This window comes from Salmo salar, chromosome 17 (assembly GCF_965601325.2).
Source record: "Salmo salar chromosome 17, fSalSal1, whole genome shotgun sequence".
NCBI classification, from domain to species: domain Eukaryota; kingdom Metazoa; phylum Chordata; class Actinopteri; order Salmoniformes; family Salmonidae; genus Salmo; species Salmo salar.
In genome coordinates, this window is record NC_138307.1 from 68,007,309 (window position 1) to 68,025,595 (window position 18,287).

The window sequence follows — 18,287 nt, forward strand, 5'->3', positions numbered from 1 at the left end:
TGACTGTTACAATACCAGTGTAGTCAACTGTCTATGTCCTAACCTCTCTCTCTATGACTGTTATAATACCAGTGTAGTCATCTGTCTATGTCCTAACCTCTCTCACTGTGACTGTTACAATACCAGTGTAGTCAACTGTCTATGTGCTAACCTCTCTCTCTATGACTGTTATAATACCAGTGTAGTCAACTGTCTATGTCCTAACCTCTCTCACTGTGACTGTTACAATACCAGTGTAGCCAACTGTCTATGCGTTAACCTCTCTCACTGTGACTGTTACAATACCAGTGTAGTCAACTGTCTATGTCCTAACCTCTCTCACTGTGACTGTTATAATACCAGTGTAGTCAACTGTCTATGTCCTAACCTCTCTCTCTATGACTGTTACAATACCAGTGTAGCCAACTGTCTATGTCCAAACCTCTCTCACTGTGACTGTTATAATACCAGTGTAGTCAACTGTCTATGTGCTAACCTCTCTCACTGTGACTGTTATAATACCAGTGTAGTCAACTATCTATGTGTTAACTTCTCTCACTGTGACTGTTATAATACCTAACCTCTCTCACTGTGACTGTTACAATACCAGTGTAGTCAACTGTCTATGTCCTAACCTCTCTCTCTATGACTGTTACAATACCAGTGTAGCCAACTGTCTATGTGCTAACCTCTCTCACTATGACTGTTACAATACCAGTGTAGCCAACTGTCTATGTCCTAACCTCGCTCACTGTGAATGTTACAATACCAGTGTAGTCAACTGTCTATGTGCTAACCTCTGTCACTGTGACTGTTATAATACCAGTGTAGTCAACTGTCTATGTGCTAACCTCTCTCTCTATGACTGTTACAATACCAGTGTAGCCAGCTGTCTATGTGCTAACCTCTCTCACTATGACTGTTACAATACCAGTGTAGCCAACTGTCTATGTCCTAACCTCTCTCACTGTGAATGTTACAATACCAGTGTAGTCAACTGTCTATGTCCTAACCTCTCTCACTGTGACTGTTATAATACCAGTGTAGTCAACTGTCTATGTGTTAACCTCTCTCAATATGACTGTTACAATACCAGTGTAGTCAACTGTCTATGTGTTAACCTCTCTCAATATGACTGTTACAATACCAGTGTAGTCAACTGTCTATGTGTTAATCTCTCTCACTGTGACTGTTATAATACCAGTGTAGTCAACTGTCTATGTGCTAACCTCTCTCTCTATGACTGTTATAACACCACTGTAGTCATCTGTCTATGTCCTAACCTCTCTCACTGTGACTGTTACAATACCAGTGTAGTCAACTGTCTATGTCCTAACCTCTCTCTCTATGACTGTTATAATACCAGTGTAGTCATCTGTCTATGTCCTAACCTCTCTCACTGTGACTGTTACAATACCAGTGTAGTCAACTGTCTATGTGCTAACCTCTCTCTCTATGACTGTTATAATACCAGTGTAGCCAACTGTCTATGCGTTAACCTCTCTCACTGTGACTGTTACAATACCAGTGTAGTCATCTGTCTATGTCCTAACCTCTCTCACTGTGACTCTTACAATACCAGTGTAGCCAACTGTCTATGTGTTAACCTCTCTCACTATGACTGTTACAATACCAGTGTAGCCAACTGTCTATGTCCTAACCTCTCTCACTGTGAATGTTACAATACCAGTGTAGTCAACTGTCTATGTCCTAACCTCTCTCACTGTGACTGTTATAATACCAGTGTAGTCAACTGTCTATGTGTTAACCTCTCTCACTGTGACTGTTACAATACCAGTGTAGTCACCTGTCTATGTGTTAACCTCTCTCAATATGACTGTTACAATACCAGTGTAGTCAACTGTCTATGTCCAAACCTCTCTCACTGTGACTGTTATAATACCAGTGTAGTCAACTGTCTATGTGCTAACCTCTCTCACTGTGACTGTTATAATACCAGTGTAGTCAACTGTCTATGTGTTAACTTCTCTCACTGTGACTGTTATAATACCTAACCTCTCTCACTGTGACTGTTACAATACCAGTGTAGTCAACTGTCTATGTCCTAACCTCTCTCTCTATGACTGTTACAATACCAGTGTAGCCAACTGTCTATGTGCTAACCTCTCTCACTATGACTGTTACAATACTAGTGTTGCCAACTGTCTATGTCCTAACCTCGCTCACTGTGAATGTTACAATACCAGTGTAGTCAACTGTCTATGTGCTAACCTCTGTCACTGTGACTGTTATAATACCAGTGTAGTCAACTGTCTATGTGCTAACCTCTCTCTCTATGACTGTTACAATACCAGTGTAGCCAACTGTCTATGTGCTAACCTCTCTCACTATGACTGTTACAATACCAGTGTAGCCAACTGTCTATGTCCTAACCTCTCTCACTGTGAATGTTACAATACCAGTGTAGTCAACTGTCTATGTCCTAACCTCTCTCACTGTGACTGTTACAATACCAGTGTAGTCAACTGTCTATGTGCTAACCTCTCTCTCTATGACTGTTATAATACCAGTGTAGTCAACTGTCTATGTCCTAACCTCTCTCACTGTGACTGTTACAATACCAGTGTAGCCAACTGTCTATGCGTTAACCTCTCTCACTGTGACTGTTACAATACCAGTGTAGTCAACTGTCTATGTCCTAACCTCTCTCACTGTGACTGTTATAATACCAGTGTAGTCAACTGTCTATGTCCTAACCTCTCTCACTGTGACTCTTACAATACCAGTGTAGCCAACTGTCTATGTGTTAACCTCTCTCACTGTGACTGTTACAATACCAGTGTAGTCAACTGTCTATGTCCTAACCTCTCTCACTGTGACTGTTATAATACCAGTGTAGTCAACTGTCTATGTCCTAACCTCTCTCACTGTGACTGTTATAATACCAGTGTAGTCAACTGTCTATGTGTTAACCTCTCTCAATATGACTGTTACAATACCAGTGTAGTCAACTGTCTATGTGTTAACCTCTCTCAATATGACTGTTACAATACCAGTGTAGTCAACTGTCTATGTGTTAACCTCTCTCACTGTGACTGTTATAATACCAGTGTAGTCAACTGTCTATGTGCTAACCTCTCTCTCTATGACTGTTATAACACCACTGTAGTCATCTGTCTATGTCCTAACCTCTCTCACTGTGACTGTTACAATACCAGTGTAGTCAACTGTCTATGTCCTAACCTCTCTCTCTATGACTGTTATAATACCAGTGTAGTCATCTGTCTATGTCCTAACCTCTCTCACTGTGACTGTTACAATACCAGTGTAGTCAACTGTCTATGTGCTAACCTCTCTCTCTATGACTGTTATAATACCAGTGTAGTCAACTGTCTATGTCCTAACCTCTCTCACTGTGACTGTTACAATACCAGTGTAGCCAACTGTCTATGCGTTAACCTCTCTCACTGTGACTGTTACAATACCAGTGTAGTCAACTGTCTATGTCCTAACCTCTCTCACTGTGACTGTTATAATACCAGTGTAGTCAACTGTCTATGTCCTAACCTCTCTCTCTATGACTGTTACAATACCAGTGTAGCCAACTGTCTATGTCCAAACCTCTCTCACTGTGACTGTTATAATACCAGTGTAGTCAACTGTCTATGTGCTAACCTCTCTCACTGTGACTGTTATAATACCAGTGTAGTCAACTATCTATGTGTTAACTTCTCTCACTGTGACTGTTATAATACCTAACCTCTCTCACTGTGACTGTTACAATACCAGTGTAGTCAACTGTCTATGTCCTAACCTCTCTCTCTATGACTGTTACAATACCAGTGTAGCCAACTGTCTATGTGCTAACCTCTCTCACTATGACTGTTACAATACCAGTGTAGCCAACTGTCTATGTCCTAACCTCGCTCACTGTGAATGTTACAATACCAGTGTAGTCAACTGTCTATGTGCTAACCTCTGTCACTGTGACTGTTATAATACCAGTGTAGTCAACTGTCTATGTGCTAACCTCTCTCTCTATGACTGTTACAATACCAGTGTAGCCAGCTGTCTATGTGCTAACCTCTCTCACTATGACTGTTACAATACCAGTGTAGCCAACTGTCTATGTCCTAACCTCTCTCACTGTGAATGTTACAATACCAGTGTAGTCAACTGTCTATGTCCTAACCTCTCTCACTGTGACTGTTATAATACCAGTGTAGTCAACTGTCTATGTGTTAACCTCTCTCAATATGACTGTTACAATACCAGTGTAGTCAACTGTCTATGTGTTAACCTCTCTCAATATGACTGTTACAATACCAGTGTAGTCAACTGTCTATGTGTTAATCTCTCTCACTGTGACTGTTATAATACCAGTGTAGTCAACTGTCTATGTGCTAACCTCTCTCTCTATGACTGTTATAACACCACTGTAGTCATCTGTCTATGTCCTAACCTCTCTCACTGTGACTGTTACAATACCAGTGTAGTCAACTGTCTATGTCCTAACCTCTCTCTCTATGACTGTTATAATACCAGTGTAGTCATCTGTCTATGTCCTAACCTCTCTCACTGTGACTGTTACAATACCAGTGTAGTCAACTGTCTATGTGCTAACCTCTCTCTCTATGACTGTTATAATACCAGTGTAGCCAACTGTCTATGCGTTAACCTCTCTCACTGTGACTGTTACAATACCAGTGTAGTCATCTGTCTATGTCCTAACCTCTCTCACTGTGACTCTTACAATACCAGTGTAGCCAACTGTCTATGTGTTAACCTCTCTCACTATGACTGTTACAATACCAGTGTAGCCAACTGTCTATGTCCTAACCTCTCTCACTGTGAATGTTACAATACCAGTGTAGTCAACTGTCTATGTCCTAACCTCTCTCACTGTGACTGTTATAATACCAGTGTAGTCAACTGTCTATGTGTTAACCTCTCTCACTGTGACTGTTACAATACCAGTGTAGTCACCTGTCTATGTGTTAACCTCTCTCAATATGACTGTTACAATACCAGTGTAGTCAACTGTCTATGTCCAAACCTCTCTCACTGTGACTGTTATAATACCAGTGTAGTCAACTGTCTATGTGCTAACCTCTCTCACTGTGACTGTTATAATACCAGTGTAGTCAACTGTCTATGTGTTAACTTCTCTCACTGTGACTGTTATAATACCTAACCTCTCTCACTGTGACTGTTACAATACCAGTGTAGTCAACTGTCTATGTCCTAACCTCTCTCTCTATGACTGTTACAATACCAGTGTAGCCAACTGTCTATGTGCTAACCTCTCTCACTATGACTGTTACAATACTAGTGTTGCCAACTGTCTATGTCCTAACCTCGCTCACTGTGAATGTTACAATACCAGTGTAGTCAACTGTCTATGTGCTAACCTCTGTCACTGTGACTGTTATAATACCAGTGTAGTCAACTGTCTATGTGCTAACCTCTCTCTCTATGACTGTTACAATACCAGTGTAGCCAACTGTCTATGTGCTAACCTCTCTCACTATGACTGTTACAATACCAGTGTAGCCAACTGTCTATGTCCTAACCTCTCTCACTGTGAATGTTACAATACCAGTGTAGTCAACTGTCTATGTCCTAACCTCTCTCACTGTGACTGTTACAATACCAGTGTAGTCAACTGTCTATGTGCTAACCTCTCTCTCTATGACTGTTATAATACCAGTGTAGTCAACTGTCTATGTCCTAACCTCTCTCACTGTGACTGTTACAATACCAGTGTAGCCAACTGTCTATGCGTTAACCTCTCTCACTGTGACTGTTACAATACCAGTGTAGTCAACTGTCTATGTCCTAACCTCTCTCACTGTGACTGTTATAATACCAGTGTAGTCAACTGTCTATGTCCTAACCTCTCTCACTGTGACTCTTACAATACCAGTGTAGCCAACTGTCTATGTGTTAACCTCTCTCACTGTGACTGTTACAATACCAGTGTAGTCAACTGTCTATGTCCTAACCTCTCTCACTGTGACTGTTATAATACCAGTGTAGTCAACTGTCTATGTCCTAACCTCTCTCTCTATGACTGTTACAATACCAGTGTAGCCAACTGTCTATGTCCAAACCTCTCTCACTGTGACTGTTATAATACCAGTGTAGTCAACTGTCTATGTGCTAACCTCTCTCACTGTGACTGTTATAATACCAGTGTAGTCAACTATCTATGTGTTAACTTCTCTCACTGTGACTGTTATAATACCTAACCTCTCTCACTGTGACTGTTACAATACCAGTGTAGTCAACTGTCTATGTCCTAACCTCTCTCTCTATGACTGTTACAATACCAGTGTAGCCAACTGTCTATGTGCTAACCTCTCTCACTATGACTGTTACAATACCAGTGTAGCCAACTGTCTATGTCCTAACCTCGCTCACTGTGAATGTTACAATACCAGTGTAGTCAACTGTCTATGTGCTAACCTCTGTCACTGTGACTGTTATAATACCAGTGTAGTCAACTGTCTATGTGCTAACCTCTCTCTCTATGACTGTTACAATACCAGTGTAGCCAGCTGTCTATGTGCTAACCTCTCTCACTATGACTGTTACAATACCAGTGTAGCCAACTGTCTATGTCCTAACCTGTCTCACTGTGAATGTTACAATACCAGTGTAGTCAACTGTCTATGTCCTAACCTCTCTCACTGTGACTGTTATAATACCAGTGTAGTCAACTGTCTATGTGTTAACCTCTCTCAATATGACTGTTACAATACCAGTGTAGTCAACTGTCTATGTGTTAACCTCTCTCAATATGACTGTTACAATACCAGTGTAGTCAACTGTCTATGTGTTAATCTCTCTCACTGTGACTGTTATAATACCAGTGTAGTCAACTGTCTATGTGCTAACCTCTCTCTCTCTATGACTGTTATAACACCACTGTAGTCATCTGTCTATGTCCTAACCTCTCTCACTGTGACTGTTACAATACCAGTGTAGTCAACTGTCTATGTCCTAACCTCTCTCTCTATGACTGTTATAATACCAGTGTAGTCATCTGTCTATGTCCTAACCTCTCTCACTGTGACTGTTACAATACCAGTGTAGTCAACTGTCTATGTGCTAACCTCTCTCTCTATGACTGTTATAATACCAGTGTAGCCAACTGTCTATGCGTTAACCTCTCTCACTGTGACTGTTACAATACCAGTGTAGTCAACTGTCTATGTCCTAACCTCTCTCACTGTGACTGTTATAATACCAGTGTAGTCAACTGTCTATGTCCTAACCTCTCTCACTGTGACTCTTACAATACCAGTGTAGCCAACTGTCTATGTGTTAACCTCTCTCACTATGACTGTTACAATACCAGTGTAGCCAACTGTCTATGTCCTAACCTCTCTCACTGTGAATGTTACAATACCAGTGTAGTCAACTGTCTATGTCCTAACCTCTCTCACTGTGACTGTTATAATACCAGTGTAGTCAACTGTCTATGTGTTAACCTCTCTCACTGTGACTGTTACAATACCAGTGTAGTCACCTGTCTATGTGTTAACCTCTCTCAATATGACTGTTACAATACCAGTGTAGTCAACTGTCTATGTCCAAACCTCTCTCACTGTGACTGTTATAATACCAGTGTAGTCAACTGTCTATGTGCTAACCTCTCTCACTGTGACTGTTATAATACCAGTGTAGTCAACTGTCTATGTGTTAACTTCTCTCACTGTGACTGTTATAATACCTAACCTCTCTCACTGTGACTGTTACAATACCAGTGTAGTCAACTGTCTATGTCCTAACCTCTCTCTCTATGACTGTTACAATACCAGTGTAGCCAACTGTCTATGTGCTAACCTCTCTCACTATGACTGTTACAATACTAGTGTTGCCAACTGTCTATGTCCTAACCTCGCTCACTGTGAATGTTACAATACCAGTGTAGTCAACTGTCTATGTGCTAACCTCTGTCACTGTGACTGTTATAATACCAGTGTAGTCAACTGTCTATGTGCTAACCTCTCTCACTATGACTGTTACAATACCAGTGTAGCCAACTGTCTATGTCCTAACCTCTCTCACTGTGAATGTTACAATACCAGTGTAGTCAACTGTCTATGTCCTAACCTCTCTCACTGTGACTGTTATAATACCAGTGTAGTCAACTGTCTATGTGTTAACCTCTCTCAATATGACTGTTACAATACCAGTGTAGTCAACTGTCTATGTGTTAACCTCTCTCAATATGACTGTTACAATACCAGTGTAGTCAACTGTCTATGTGTTAACCTCTCTCACTGTGACTGTTATAATACCACTGTAGTCAACTGTCTATGTGCTAACCTCTCTCTCTATGACTGTTATAACACCACTGTAGTCATCTGTCTATGTCCTAACCTCTCTCACTGTGACTGTTACAATACCAGTGTAGTCAACTGTCTATGTCCTAACCTCTCTCTCTATGACTGTTATAATACCAGTGTAGTCATCTGTCTATGTCCTAACCTCTCTCACTGTGACTGTTACAATACCAGTGTAGTCAACTGTCTATGTGCTAACCTCTCTCTCTATGACTGTTATAATACCAGTGTAGTCAACTGTCTATGTCCTAACCTCTCTCACTGTGACTGTTACAATACCAGTGTAGCCAACTGTCTATGCGTTAACCTCTCTCACTGTGACTGTTACAATACCAGTGTAGTCAACTGTCTATGTCCTAACCTCTCTCACTGTGACTGTTATAATACCAGTGTAGTCAACTGTCTATGTCGTAACCTCTCTCACTGTGACTCTTACAATACCAGTGTAGCCAACTGTCTATGTGTTAACCTCTCTCACTGTGACTGTTACAATACCAGTGTAGTCAACTGTCTATGTCCTAACCTCTCTCACTGTGACTGTTATAATACCAGTGTAGTCAACTGTCTATGTCCTAACCTCTCTCTCTATGACTGTTACAATACCAGTGTAGCCAACTGTCTATGTCCAAACCTCTCTCACTGTGACTGTTATAATACCAGTGTAGTCAACTGTCTATGTGCTAACCTCTCTCACTGTGACTGTTATAATACCAGTGTAGTCAACTATCTATGTGTTAACTTCTCTCACTGTGACTGTTATAATACCTAACCTCTCTCACTGTGACTGTTACAATACCAGTGTAGTCAACTGTCTATGTCCTAACCTCTCTCTCTATGACTGTTACAATACCAGTGTAGCCAACTGTCTATGTGCTAACCTCTCTCACTATGACTGTTAGAATACCAGTGTAGCCAACTGTCTATGTCCTAACCTCGCTCACTGTGAATGTTACAATACCAGTGTAGTCAACTGTCTATGTGCTAACCTCTGTCACTGTGACTGTTATAATACCAGTGTAGTCAACTGTCTATGTGCTAACCTCTCTCTCTATGACTGTTACAATACCAGTGTAGCCAGCTGTCTATGTGCTAACCTCTCTCACTATGACTGTTACAATACCAGTGTAGCCAACTGTCTATGTCCTAACCTCTCTCACTGTGAATGTTACAATACCAGTGTAGTCAACTGTCTATGTCCTAACCTCTCTCACTGTGACTGTTATAATACCAGTGTAGTCAACTGTCTATGTGTTAACCTCTCTCAATATGACTGTTACAATAGTAGTCAACTGTCTATGTGTTAACCTCTCTCAATATGACTGTTACAATACCAGTGTAGTCAACTGTCTATGTGTTAATCTCTCTCACTGTGACTGTTATAATACCAGTGTAGTCAACTGTCTATGTGCTAACCTCTCTCTCTATGACTGTTATAACACCACTGTAGTCATCTGTCTATGTCCTAACCTCTCTCACTGTGACTGTTACAATACCAGTGTAGTCAACTGTCTATGTCCTAACCTCTCTCTCTATGACTGTTATAATACCAGTGTAGTCATCTGTCTATGTCCTAACCTCTCTCACTGTGACTGTTACAATACCAGTGTAGTCAACTGTCTATGTGCTAACCTCTCTCTCTATGACTGTTATAATACCAGTGTAGCCAACTGTCTATGCGTTAACCTCTCTCACTGTGACTGTTACAATACCAGTGTAGTCAACTGTCTATGTCCTAACCTCTCTCACTGTGACTGTTATAATACCAGTGTAGTCAACTGTCTATGTCCTAACCTCTCTCACTGTGACTCTTACAATACCAGTGTAGCCAACTGTCTATGTGTTAACCTCTCTCACTATGACTGTTACAATACCAGTGTAGCCAACTGTCTATGTCCTAACCTCTCTCACTGTGAATGTTACAATACCAGTGTAGTCAACTGTCTATGTCCTAACCTCTCTCACTGTGACTGTTATAATACCAGTGTAGTCAACTGTCTATGTGTTAACCTCTCTCACTGTGACTGTTACAATACCAGTGTAGTCACCTGTCTATGTGTTAACCTCTCTCAATATGACTGTTACAATACCAGTGTAGTCAACTGTCTATGTCCAAACCTCTCTCACTGTGACTGTTATAATACCAGTGTAGTCAACTGTCTATGTGCTAACCTCTCTCACTGTGACTGTTATAATACCAGTGTAGTCAACTATCTATGTGTTAACTTCTCTCACTGTGACTGTTATAATACCTAAGCTCTCTCACTGTGACTGTTACAATACCAGTGTAGTCAACTGTCTATGTGCTAACCTCTGTCACTGTGACTGTTATAATACCAGTGTAGTCAACTGTCTATGTGCTAACCTCTCTCTCTATGACTGTTACAATACCAGTGTAGCCAACTGTCTATGTGCTAACCTCTCTCACTATGACTGTTACAATACCAGTGTAGCCAACTGTCTATGTCCTAACCTCTCTCACTGTGACTGTTATAATACCAGTGTAGTCAACTGTCTATGTCCTAACCTCTCTCACTGTGAATGTTACAATACCAGTGTAGTCAACTGTCTATGTCCTAACCTCTCTCACTGTGACTGTTATAATACCAGTGTAGTCAACTGTCTATGTGTTAACCTCTCTCACTGTGACTGTTACAATACCAGTGTAGTCACCTGTCTATGTGTTAACCTCTCTCAATATGACTGTTACAATACCAGTGTAGTCAACTGTCTATGTGTTAACCTCTCTCACTGTGACTGTTACAATACCAGTGTAGTCAACTGCAAACAGGGACAGTGTAACACCCCATTTTTAAAACTCAAAACTCTCACGACCAATACATGTAATTAGCAGCCAATGTTAACTTTCTTATTTGGGGCTTTGGCAGTCAATTGAAAAACATTCTAACAGTATTTCTGATTGTCTTCTCAACTCACCATCACATACTTTTAATGTGGGGCTATGACAGTCAATTGCAAATTAGTCTGCCATAATGTCTCTTATCTCACCACCACTAATGAGATGGGTGTGGCTTAATGCATGTTGCATCGGAGCTTCTCAAAGTCAGGGGTCATAACAGAGCGCACCTCATCTCTGCTGTCACATCCAACCCAAATCCATATCTGGTTTGAATGCAGACGAAAGCACTGAATCCAGCACCACACAGATATGAGCTGGCGAAGGGTACATTGAGTTGTAATCCAGAGGCAGACGGCAGGGTGTTCCCTTTGAGTCAGGAACCTAAACTCCTCCGTAGTGATCTGTGAATGCGTTGTCTGTAGCATTCAGTCACATTACAGCTCGATCAGCTGTTGGATTTCACTTACTGGCATGTCAACTGAGCCAGGATCACAGTCAAACGGATTGGGAAGTAGGTCCCAAAGCGCTCTTCCAAGCATTGGAGATGAGCAGTCATCACTGGTGTGGGACACTGATGCTGTGTTCTGTTAGAAACATGCACAGCCGAGGGAAGTGGGAATGGTTGGCTTTTGAAAGACTCTCTCTCCAATAAGAATTCTTTCCTCTGAATCCACTGATTCAGTTACTCTAGTGTATAATGTTTTTGTATTTCCTCTGCATGCTTCTGTTCCATTTGTTCAGTTTCTAAATACTGTATGTCTGTTACATTGGCAAGGAGACACATTTTTATATTTTCATTACACAGAAAGTTAAGTCCTCTCTCAATGCAAAAATATTTCCAACACTCCCCCTCGATAACCATCAAGCCTCGGTGTGAAATAGAACATAGTCATTCTCTGAAACCATATCTCCACATAGTTTTGCAAACAAGTGTGCGCCCGGTGATGTGGTTTGATGTACACTGAACTAAAATATAAACTTAACATGTAATGTGATGGTCCCATGTTTCATGAGCTGAAATAGAAAAATACCCTGCCTTGTCATGAGAAATCCATAGATTAGGGCCTAATTCATTTATTTCAATTGACTGATTTCCTTATATGAACTGTAACTCAGTAAAATCTGCGACATTGTTGCATGTTGCGTTTATATTTTGGTTCAGTATAGCTTACAATTGGAGTGAACTGCTGCAGTATATCTCCGAGTTCTGTGCTCAGCTCTTTTGCTGCCAGTTGTTCTCGGTGTATCATACAATACGTCCATATGGCAGAGGGAGACGCATTCCTAACTAGAGTGCAGAGGCCTGCCCGCTGTCCCACCATAGATGGAGCCCCATCTGTGCAAAAGCCCACCAGTAGATCCCATGGAATCAGTTTTTCTTCAAAATAGCCACGCGGCACACTGAACATCCCCTGTGCCATTTCATGCTCAGGAATCGTGAGACAGAACAATATGTCCTCGTGAATAGCATCCCCCGACATGTATAGCGAACAAAAGTCGGGGCCTCACAGCTAAAATCCATTTGAAGAGCATAAGCTGGGGAGTTTTTGAGTGGTTCAGTCAGAGTTTGCTCTTGATTGCTAGAAATAGCATCAATTATTTGTTTGACAGCGCTATCTGTCAAAGGTATTGATGTGAGTTTTTGGGCCCCTGCCTCCCCACACATTGTTTCACCGTATAAATTGCGGCCGGTAATATCAAAGTCTCTGTAATAGTGTGTGGTTTCATAGCATAGCGGACCTAGCCATTCACCGTGGGAATGATTCAAGTGCAACGGCCAAGCACAGCCTTTTCCCATGATCTATGGGCACTCTGGTTGAATCTTTTAGATTTTAATAATTGTCATTAAGATTTTAAGGTTAACCACATTACAATGATTTTGAGCAAAAAATATGATATTATTATATATACGTATATATAAATATCTTTTTTTTTCTTCAGGATTTTGGAAATTCTCCCACGACCCCATTTATCAGACCCCTAGTTTGGGAACAACTGCCCTAGGGGGTCTCAAATCCATGTCTCCAGCCCGTAGGCAAACTCACTAACCACTGCTCCAATAGGGTTTATCTTGGCAGGGATGTCTCCACTCACTAACCACTGCTCCAATAGGGTTTATCTTGGGGGGGGGGAGGTCTCCACTCACTAACCACTGCTCCAATAGGGTTTATCTTGGGGGAGAGGTCTCCACTCACTAACCACTGCTCCAATAGGGTTTATCTTGGGGGGAGGTCTCCACTCACTAACCACTGCTCCAATAGGGTTTATCTTGGCGGGGAGGTCTCCACTCACTAACCACTGCTCCAATAGGGTTTATCTTGGGGGGGAGGTCTCCACTCACTAACCACTGCTCCAATAGGGTTTATCTTGGGGGAGAGGTCTCCACTCACTAACCACTGCTCCAATAGGGTTTATCTTGGCGGGGAGGTCTCCACTCACTAACCACTGCTCCAGTAGGGTTTATCTTGGGGGGGAGGTCTCCACTCACTAACCACTGCTCCAGTAGGGTTTATCTTGGGGGATAGGTCTCCACTCACTAACCACTGCTCCAATAGGGTTTATCTTGGGGGGGAGGTCTCCACTCACTAACCACTGCTCCAGTAGGGTTTATCTTGGGGGAGACGTCTCCACTCACTAACCACTGCTCCAATAGGGTTTATCTTGGCGGGGAGGTCTCCACTCACTAATCACTGGTCCAATAGGCTTTATCTTGGGGGAGAGGTCTCCACTCACTAACCAGTGCTCCAATAGGGTTTATCTTGGGGGAGAGGTCTCCACTCACTAACCACTGCTCCAATAGGGTTTATCTTGGCGGGGAGGTCTCCACTCACTAACCACTGCTCCAATAGGGTTTATCTTGGGGGAGAGGTCTCCACTCACTAACCACTGCTCCAATAGGGTTTATCTTGGGGGAGAGGTCTCCACTCACTAACCAGTGCTCCAATAGGGTTTATCTTGGGGGAGAGGTCTCCACTCACTAACCACTGCTCCAATAGGGTTTATCTTGGGGGGAGGTCTCCACTCACTAACCACTGCTCCAATAGGGTTTATCTTGGGGGGGAGGTCTCCACTCACTAACCACTGCTCCAATAGGGTTTATCTTGGGGGGAGGTCTCCACTCACTAACCACTGCTCCAATAGGGTTTATCTTGGGGGAGAGGTCTCCACTCACTAACCACTGCTCCAATAGGGTTTATCTTGGGGGAGAGGTCTCCACTCACTAACCACTGCTCCAATAGGGTTTATCTTGGGGGAGAGGTCTCCACTCACTAACCACTGCTCCAATAGGGTTTATCTTGGGGGAGAGGTCTCCACTCACTAACCACTGCTCCAATAGGGTTTATCTTGGGGGGGAGGTCTCCACTCACTAACCAATGCTCCAATAGGGTTTATCTTGGGGGGGAGGTTTCCACTCACTAACCACTGCTCCAATAGGGTTTATCTTGGGGGGGAGGTCTCCACTCACTAACCACTGCTCCAATAGGGTTTATCTTGGGGGGGAGGTCTCCACTCACTAACCACTGCTCCAATAGGGTTTATCTTGGGGGGGAGGTCTCCACTCACTAATCACTGCTCCAATAGGGTTTATCTTGGGGGAGAGGTCTCCACTCACTAACCACTGCTCCAATAGGGTTTATCTTGGGGGGGAGGTCTCCACTCACTAACCACTGCTCCAATAGGGTTTATCTTGGGGGGGAGGTCTCCACTCACTAATCACTTCTACAATAGGGTTTATCTTGGGGGGGAGGTCGTAATGAGCCTACTGTACCTAGGCAATGCTCTTCAGTCCAGTACTATTATTAAGAAGAAGACTACCAGTTACTCACTCTAAGACGTCTCTGTTGAAGGGCTTCTTGCTGTTTCCCAGGAACTCTCCAATCATCTGCCTGCTCAGGCCCTTCCTCTGAAGCAGGAAGTGAGCCACACCTATGGGCGTGTCCGGGATGAAACCTCGTGAGATCAGGAACTGGAGACCCTTATCAGGGTTACTGACAGAGAAGAAGAAAGAGGAGGAGAAATTAGATATTAAAATCCACTTTATTTGGGTCAATATCATACAGTACACAAATCCTTCACATTTCATGCCCTCACATATAAAGGAGAGAGGGTAGAGACCGGCAGAGAGGGGTAGAGAGAGGAGAGAGGAGGGGGGAAGAGAGAGAAGAGGGGTGAGGGAGGAGGCTGGAGGAGATTGTTATACGTGAGACCCCTGCTTGCTAAACAAGTTCCAAAATCACCAAGACTATGAAGATAAAAAAAATCTGGTAATGGCAGTCTGGTGTGGAGGCTAGCGGTAAAACATGGTGTTAATGGGAGTGTGGTAATGACAGTCTGGTGTGGAGGCTAGTGATGATACATGGTGTTAATGGGAGTGTGGTAATGACAGTCTGGTGTGGAGGCTAGTGATGATACATGGTGTTAATGGGAGTGTGGTAATGACAGTCTGGTGTGGGGGCTAGTGATGATACATGGGGTTAATGGGAGTGTGGTAATGACAGTCTGGTGTGGAGGCTAGTAGTGATACATGGTGTTAATGGGAGTGTGGTAATGACAGTCTGGTGTGGGGGCTAGTGATGATACATGGGGTTAATGGGAGTGTGGTAATGAGTCTGGTGTGGAGGCTAGTGGTATAACATGGTGTTAATGGGAGTGTGGTAACGACAGTCTGGTGTGGAGGATAGCGGTAAAACATGGTGTTAATGGGAGTGTGGTAATGACAGTCTGGTGTGGAGACTAGTGATGATACATGGTGTTAATGGGAGTGTGGTAATGACAGTCTGGTGTGGAGGCTAGCGGTAAAACATGGTGTTAATGGGAGTGTGGTAATGACAGTCTGGTGTGGAGGCTAGTAGTGATACATGGTGTTAATGGGAGTGTGGTAATGACAGTCTGGTGTGGGGGATAGTGGTATAACATGGTGTTAATGGGAGTGTGGTAATGACAGTCTGGTGTGGAGACTAGTGATGATACATGGTGTTAATGACAGTCTGGTGTGGAGGCTAGTGATGATACATGGTGTTAATGGGAGTGTGGTAATGACAGTCTGGTGTGGAGGCTAGTGATGATACATGGTGTTAATGACAGTCTGGTGTGGAGACTAGTGATGATACATGGTGTTAATGGGAGTGTGGTAATGACAGTCTGGTGTGGAGGCTAGTGATGATACATGGTGTTAATGACAGTCTGGTGTGTAGACTAGTGATGATACATGGTGTTAATGGGAGTGTGGTAATAACAGTCTGGTGTGGAGGCTAGCGGTAAAACATGGTGTTAATGGGAGTGTGGTAATGACAGTCTGGTGTGGAGGCTAGTAGTGATACATGGTGTTAATGGGAGTGTGGTAATGACAGTCTGGTGTGGAGGATAGTGATGATACATGGTGTTAATAGGAGTGTGGTAATGACAGTCTGGTGTGGAGGCTAGTGATGATACATGGTGTTAACGACAGTCTGGTGTGGAGACTAGTGATGATACATGGTGTTAATGGGATTGTGGTAATGACAGTCTGGTGTGGAGACTAGTGATGATACATGGTGTTAATGGGATTGTGGTAATGACAGTCTGGTGTGGAGACTAGTGATGATACATGGTGTTAATGGGAGTGTGGTAATGACAGTCTGGTGTGGAGGCTAGTGGTGATACATGGTGTTAATGGGAGTGTGGTAATGACAGTCTGGTGTGGATGCTAGTGGTGATACATGGTGTTAATGACAGTCTGGTGTGAAGGCTAGTGGTGATACATGGTGTTAATGACAGTCTGGTGTGGAGGCTAGTGGTGATACATGGTGTTAATGGGAGTGTGGTGTGGAGGCTAGTGGTGATACATGGTGTTAATGACAGTCTGGTGTGGAGGCTAGTGGTGATGCATGGTGTTAATGACAGTCTGGTGTGGAGGCTAGTGATGATACATGGTGTTAATGACAGTCTGGTGTGGAGGCTAGTGGTGATACATGGTGTTAATGACAGTCTGGTGTGGAGGCTAGCGGTAAAACATGGTGTTAATGACAGTCTGGTGTGGAGGCTAGTGATGATACATGGTGTTAATGGGAGAGTGGTAATGACAGTCTGGTGTGAAGGCTAGTGATGATACATGGTGTTAATGACAGTCTGGTGTCGAAACTAGTGATGATACATGGTGTTAATGGGAGTGTGGTAATGACAGTCTGGTGTGGAGGCTAGTGATGATACATGGTGTTAATGGGAGTGTGGTAATGACAGTCTGGTGTGGAGGCTAGTGATGATACATGGTGTTAATGGGAGTGTGGTAATGACAGTCTGGTGTGGAGGCTAGTGATGATACATGGTGTTAATGACAGTCTGGTGTGGAGGCTAGTGGTGATACATGGTGTTAATGACAGTCTGGTGTGGAGGCTAGCGGTAAAACATGGTGTTAATGACAGTCTGGTGTGGAGGCTAGTGATGATACATGGTGTTAATGGGAGAGTGGTAATGACAGTCTGGTGTGAAGGCTAGTGATGATACATGGTGTTAATGACAGTCTGGTGTCGAAACTAGTGATGATACATGGTGTTAATGGGAGTGTGGTAATGACAGTCTGGTGTGGAGGCTAGTGATGATACATGGTGTTAATGGGAGTGTGGTAATGACAGTCTGGTGTGGAGGCTAGTGATGATACATGGTGTTAATGGGAGTGTGGTAATGACAGTCTGGTGTGGAGGCTAGTGATGATACATGGTGTTAATGACAGTCTGGTGTGGAGGCTAGTGGTGATACATGGTGTTAATGACAGTCTGGTGTGGAGGCTAGCGGTAAAACATGGTGTTAATGACAGTCTGGTGTGGAGGCTAGTGATGATACATGGTGTTAATGGGAGAGTGGTAATGACAGTCTGGTGTGAAGGCTAGTGATGATACATGGTGTTAATGACAGTCTGGTGTCGAAACTAGTGATGATACATGGTGTTAATGGGAGTGTGGTAATGACAGTCTGGTGTGGAGGCTAGTGATGATACATGGTGTTAATGGGAGTGTGGTAATGACAGTCTGGTGTGGAGGCTAGTGATGATACATGGTGTTAATGGGAGTGTGGTAATGACAGTCTGGTGTGGAGGCTAGTGATGATACATGGTGTTAATGACAGTCTGGTGTGGAGGCTAGCGGTAAAACATGGTGTTA

The 18,287-nt window shown here is 43.0% G+C and overlaps 1 protein-coding gene across 3 annotated transcripts in view; it reads right to left on the minus strand.

The window, feature by feature from the left end:
* Positions 1 to 18,287, minus strand: part of LOC106592487 (IQ motif and SEC7 domain-containing protein 3) — a 376,341-nt gene that overhangs the window by 181,789 nt on the left and 176,265 nt on the right. For all 3 annotated transcript variants that reach the window (XM_045700042.2, XM_045700047.2, XM_045700043.2), the window contains one exon: positions 14,979 to 15,140. In XM_045700042.2, the coding sequence (XP_045555998.1) occupies positions 14,979 to 15,140 (162 nt within the window). The remainder of the gene's footprint in view (positions 1 to 14,978; positions 15,141 to 18,287) is intronic.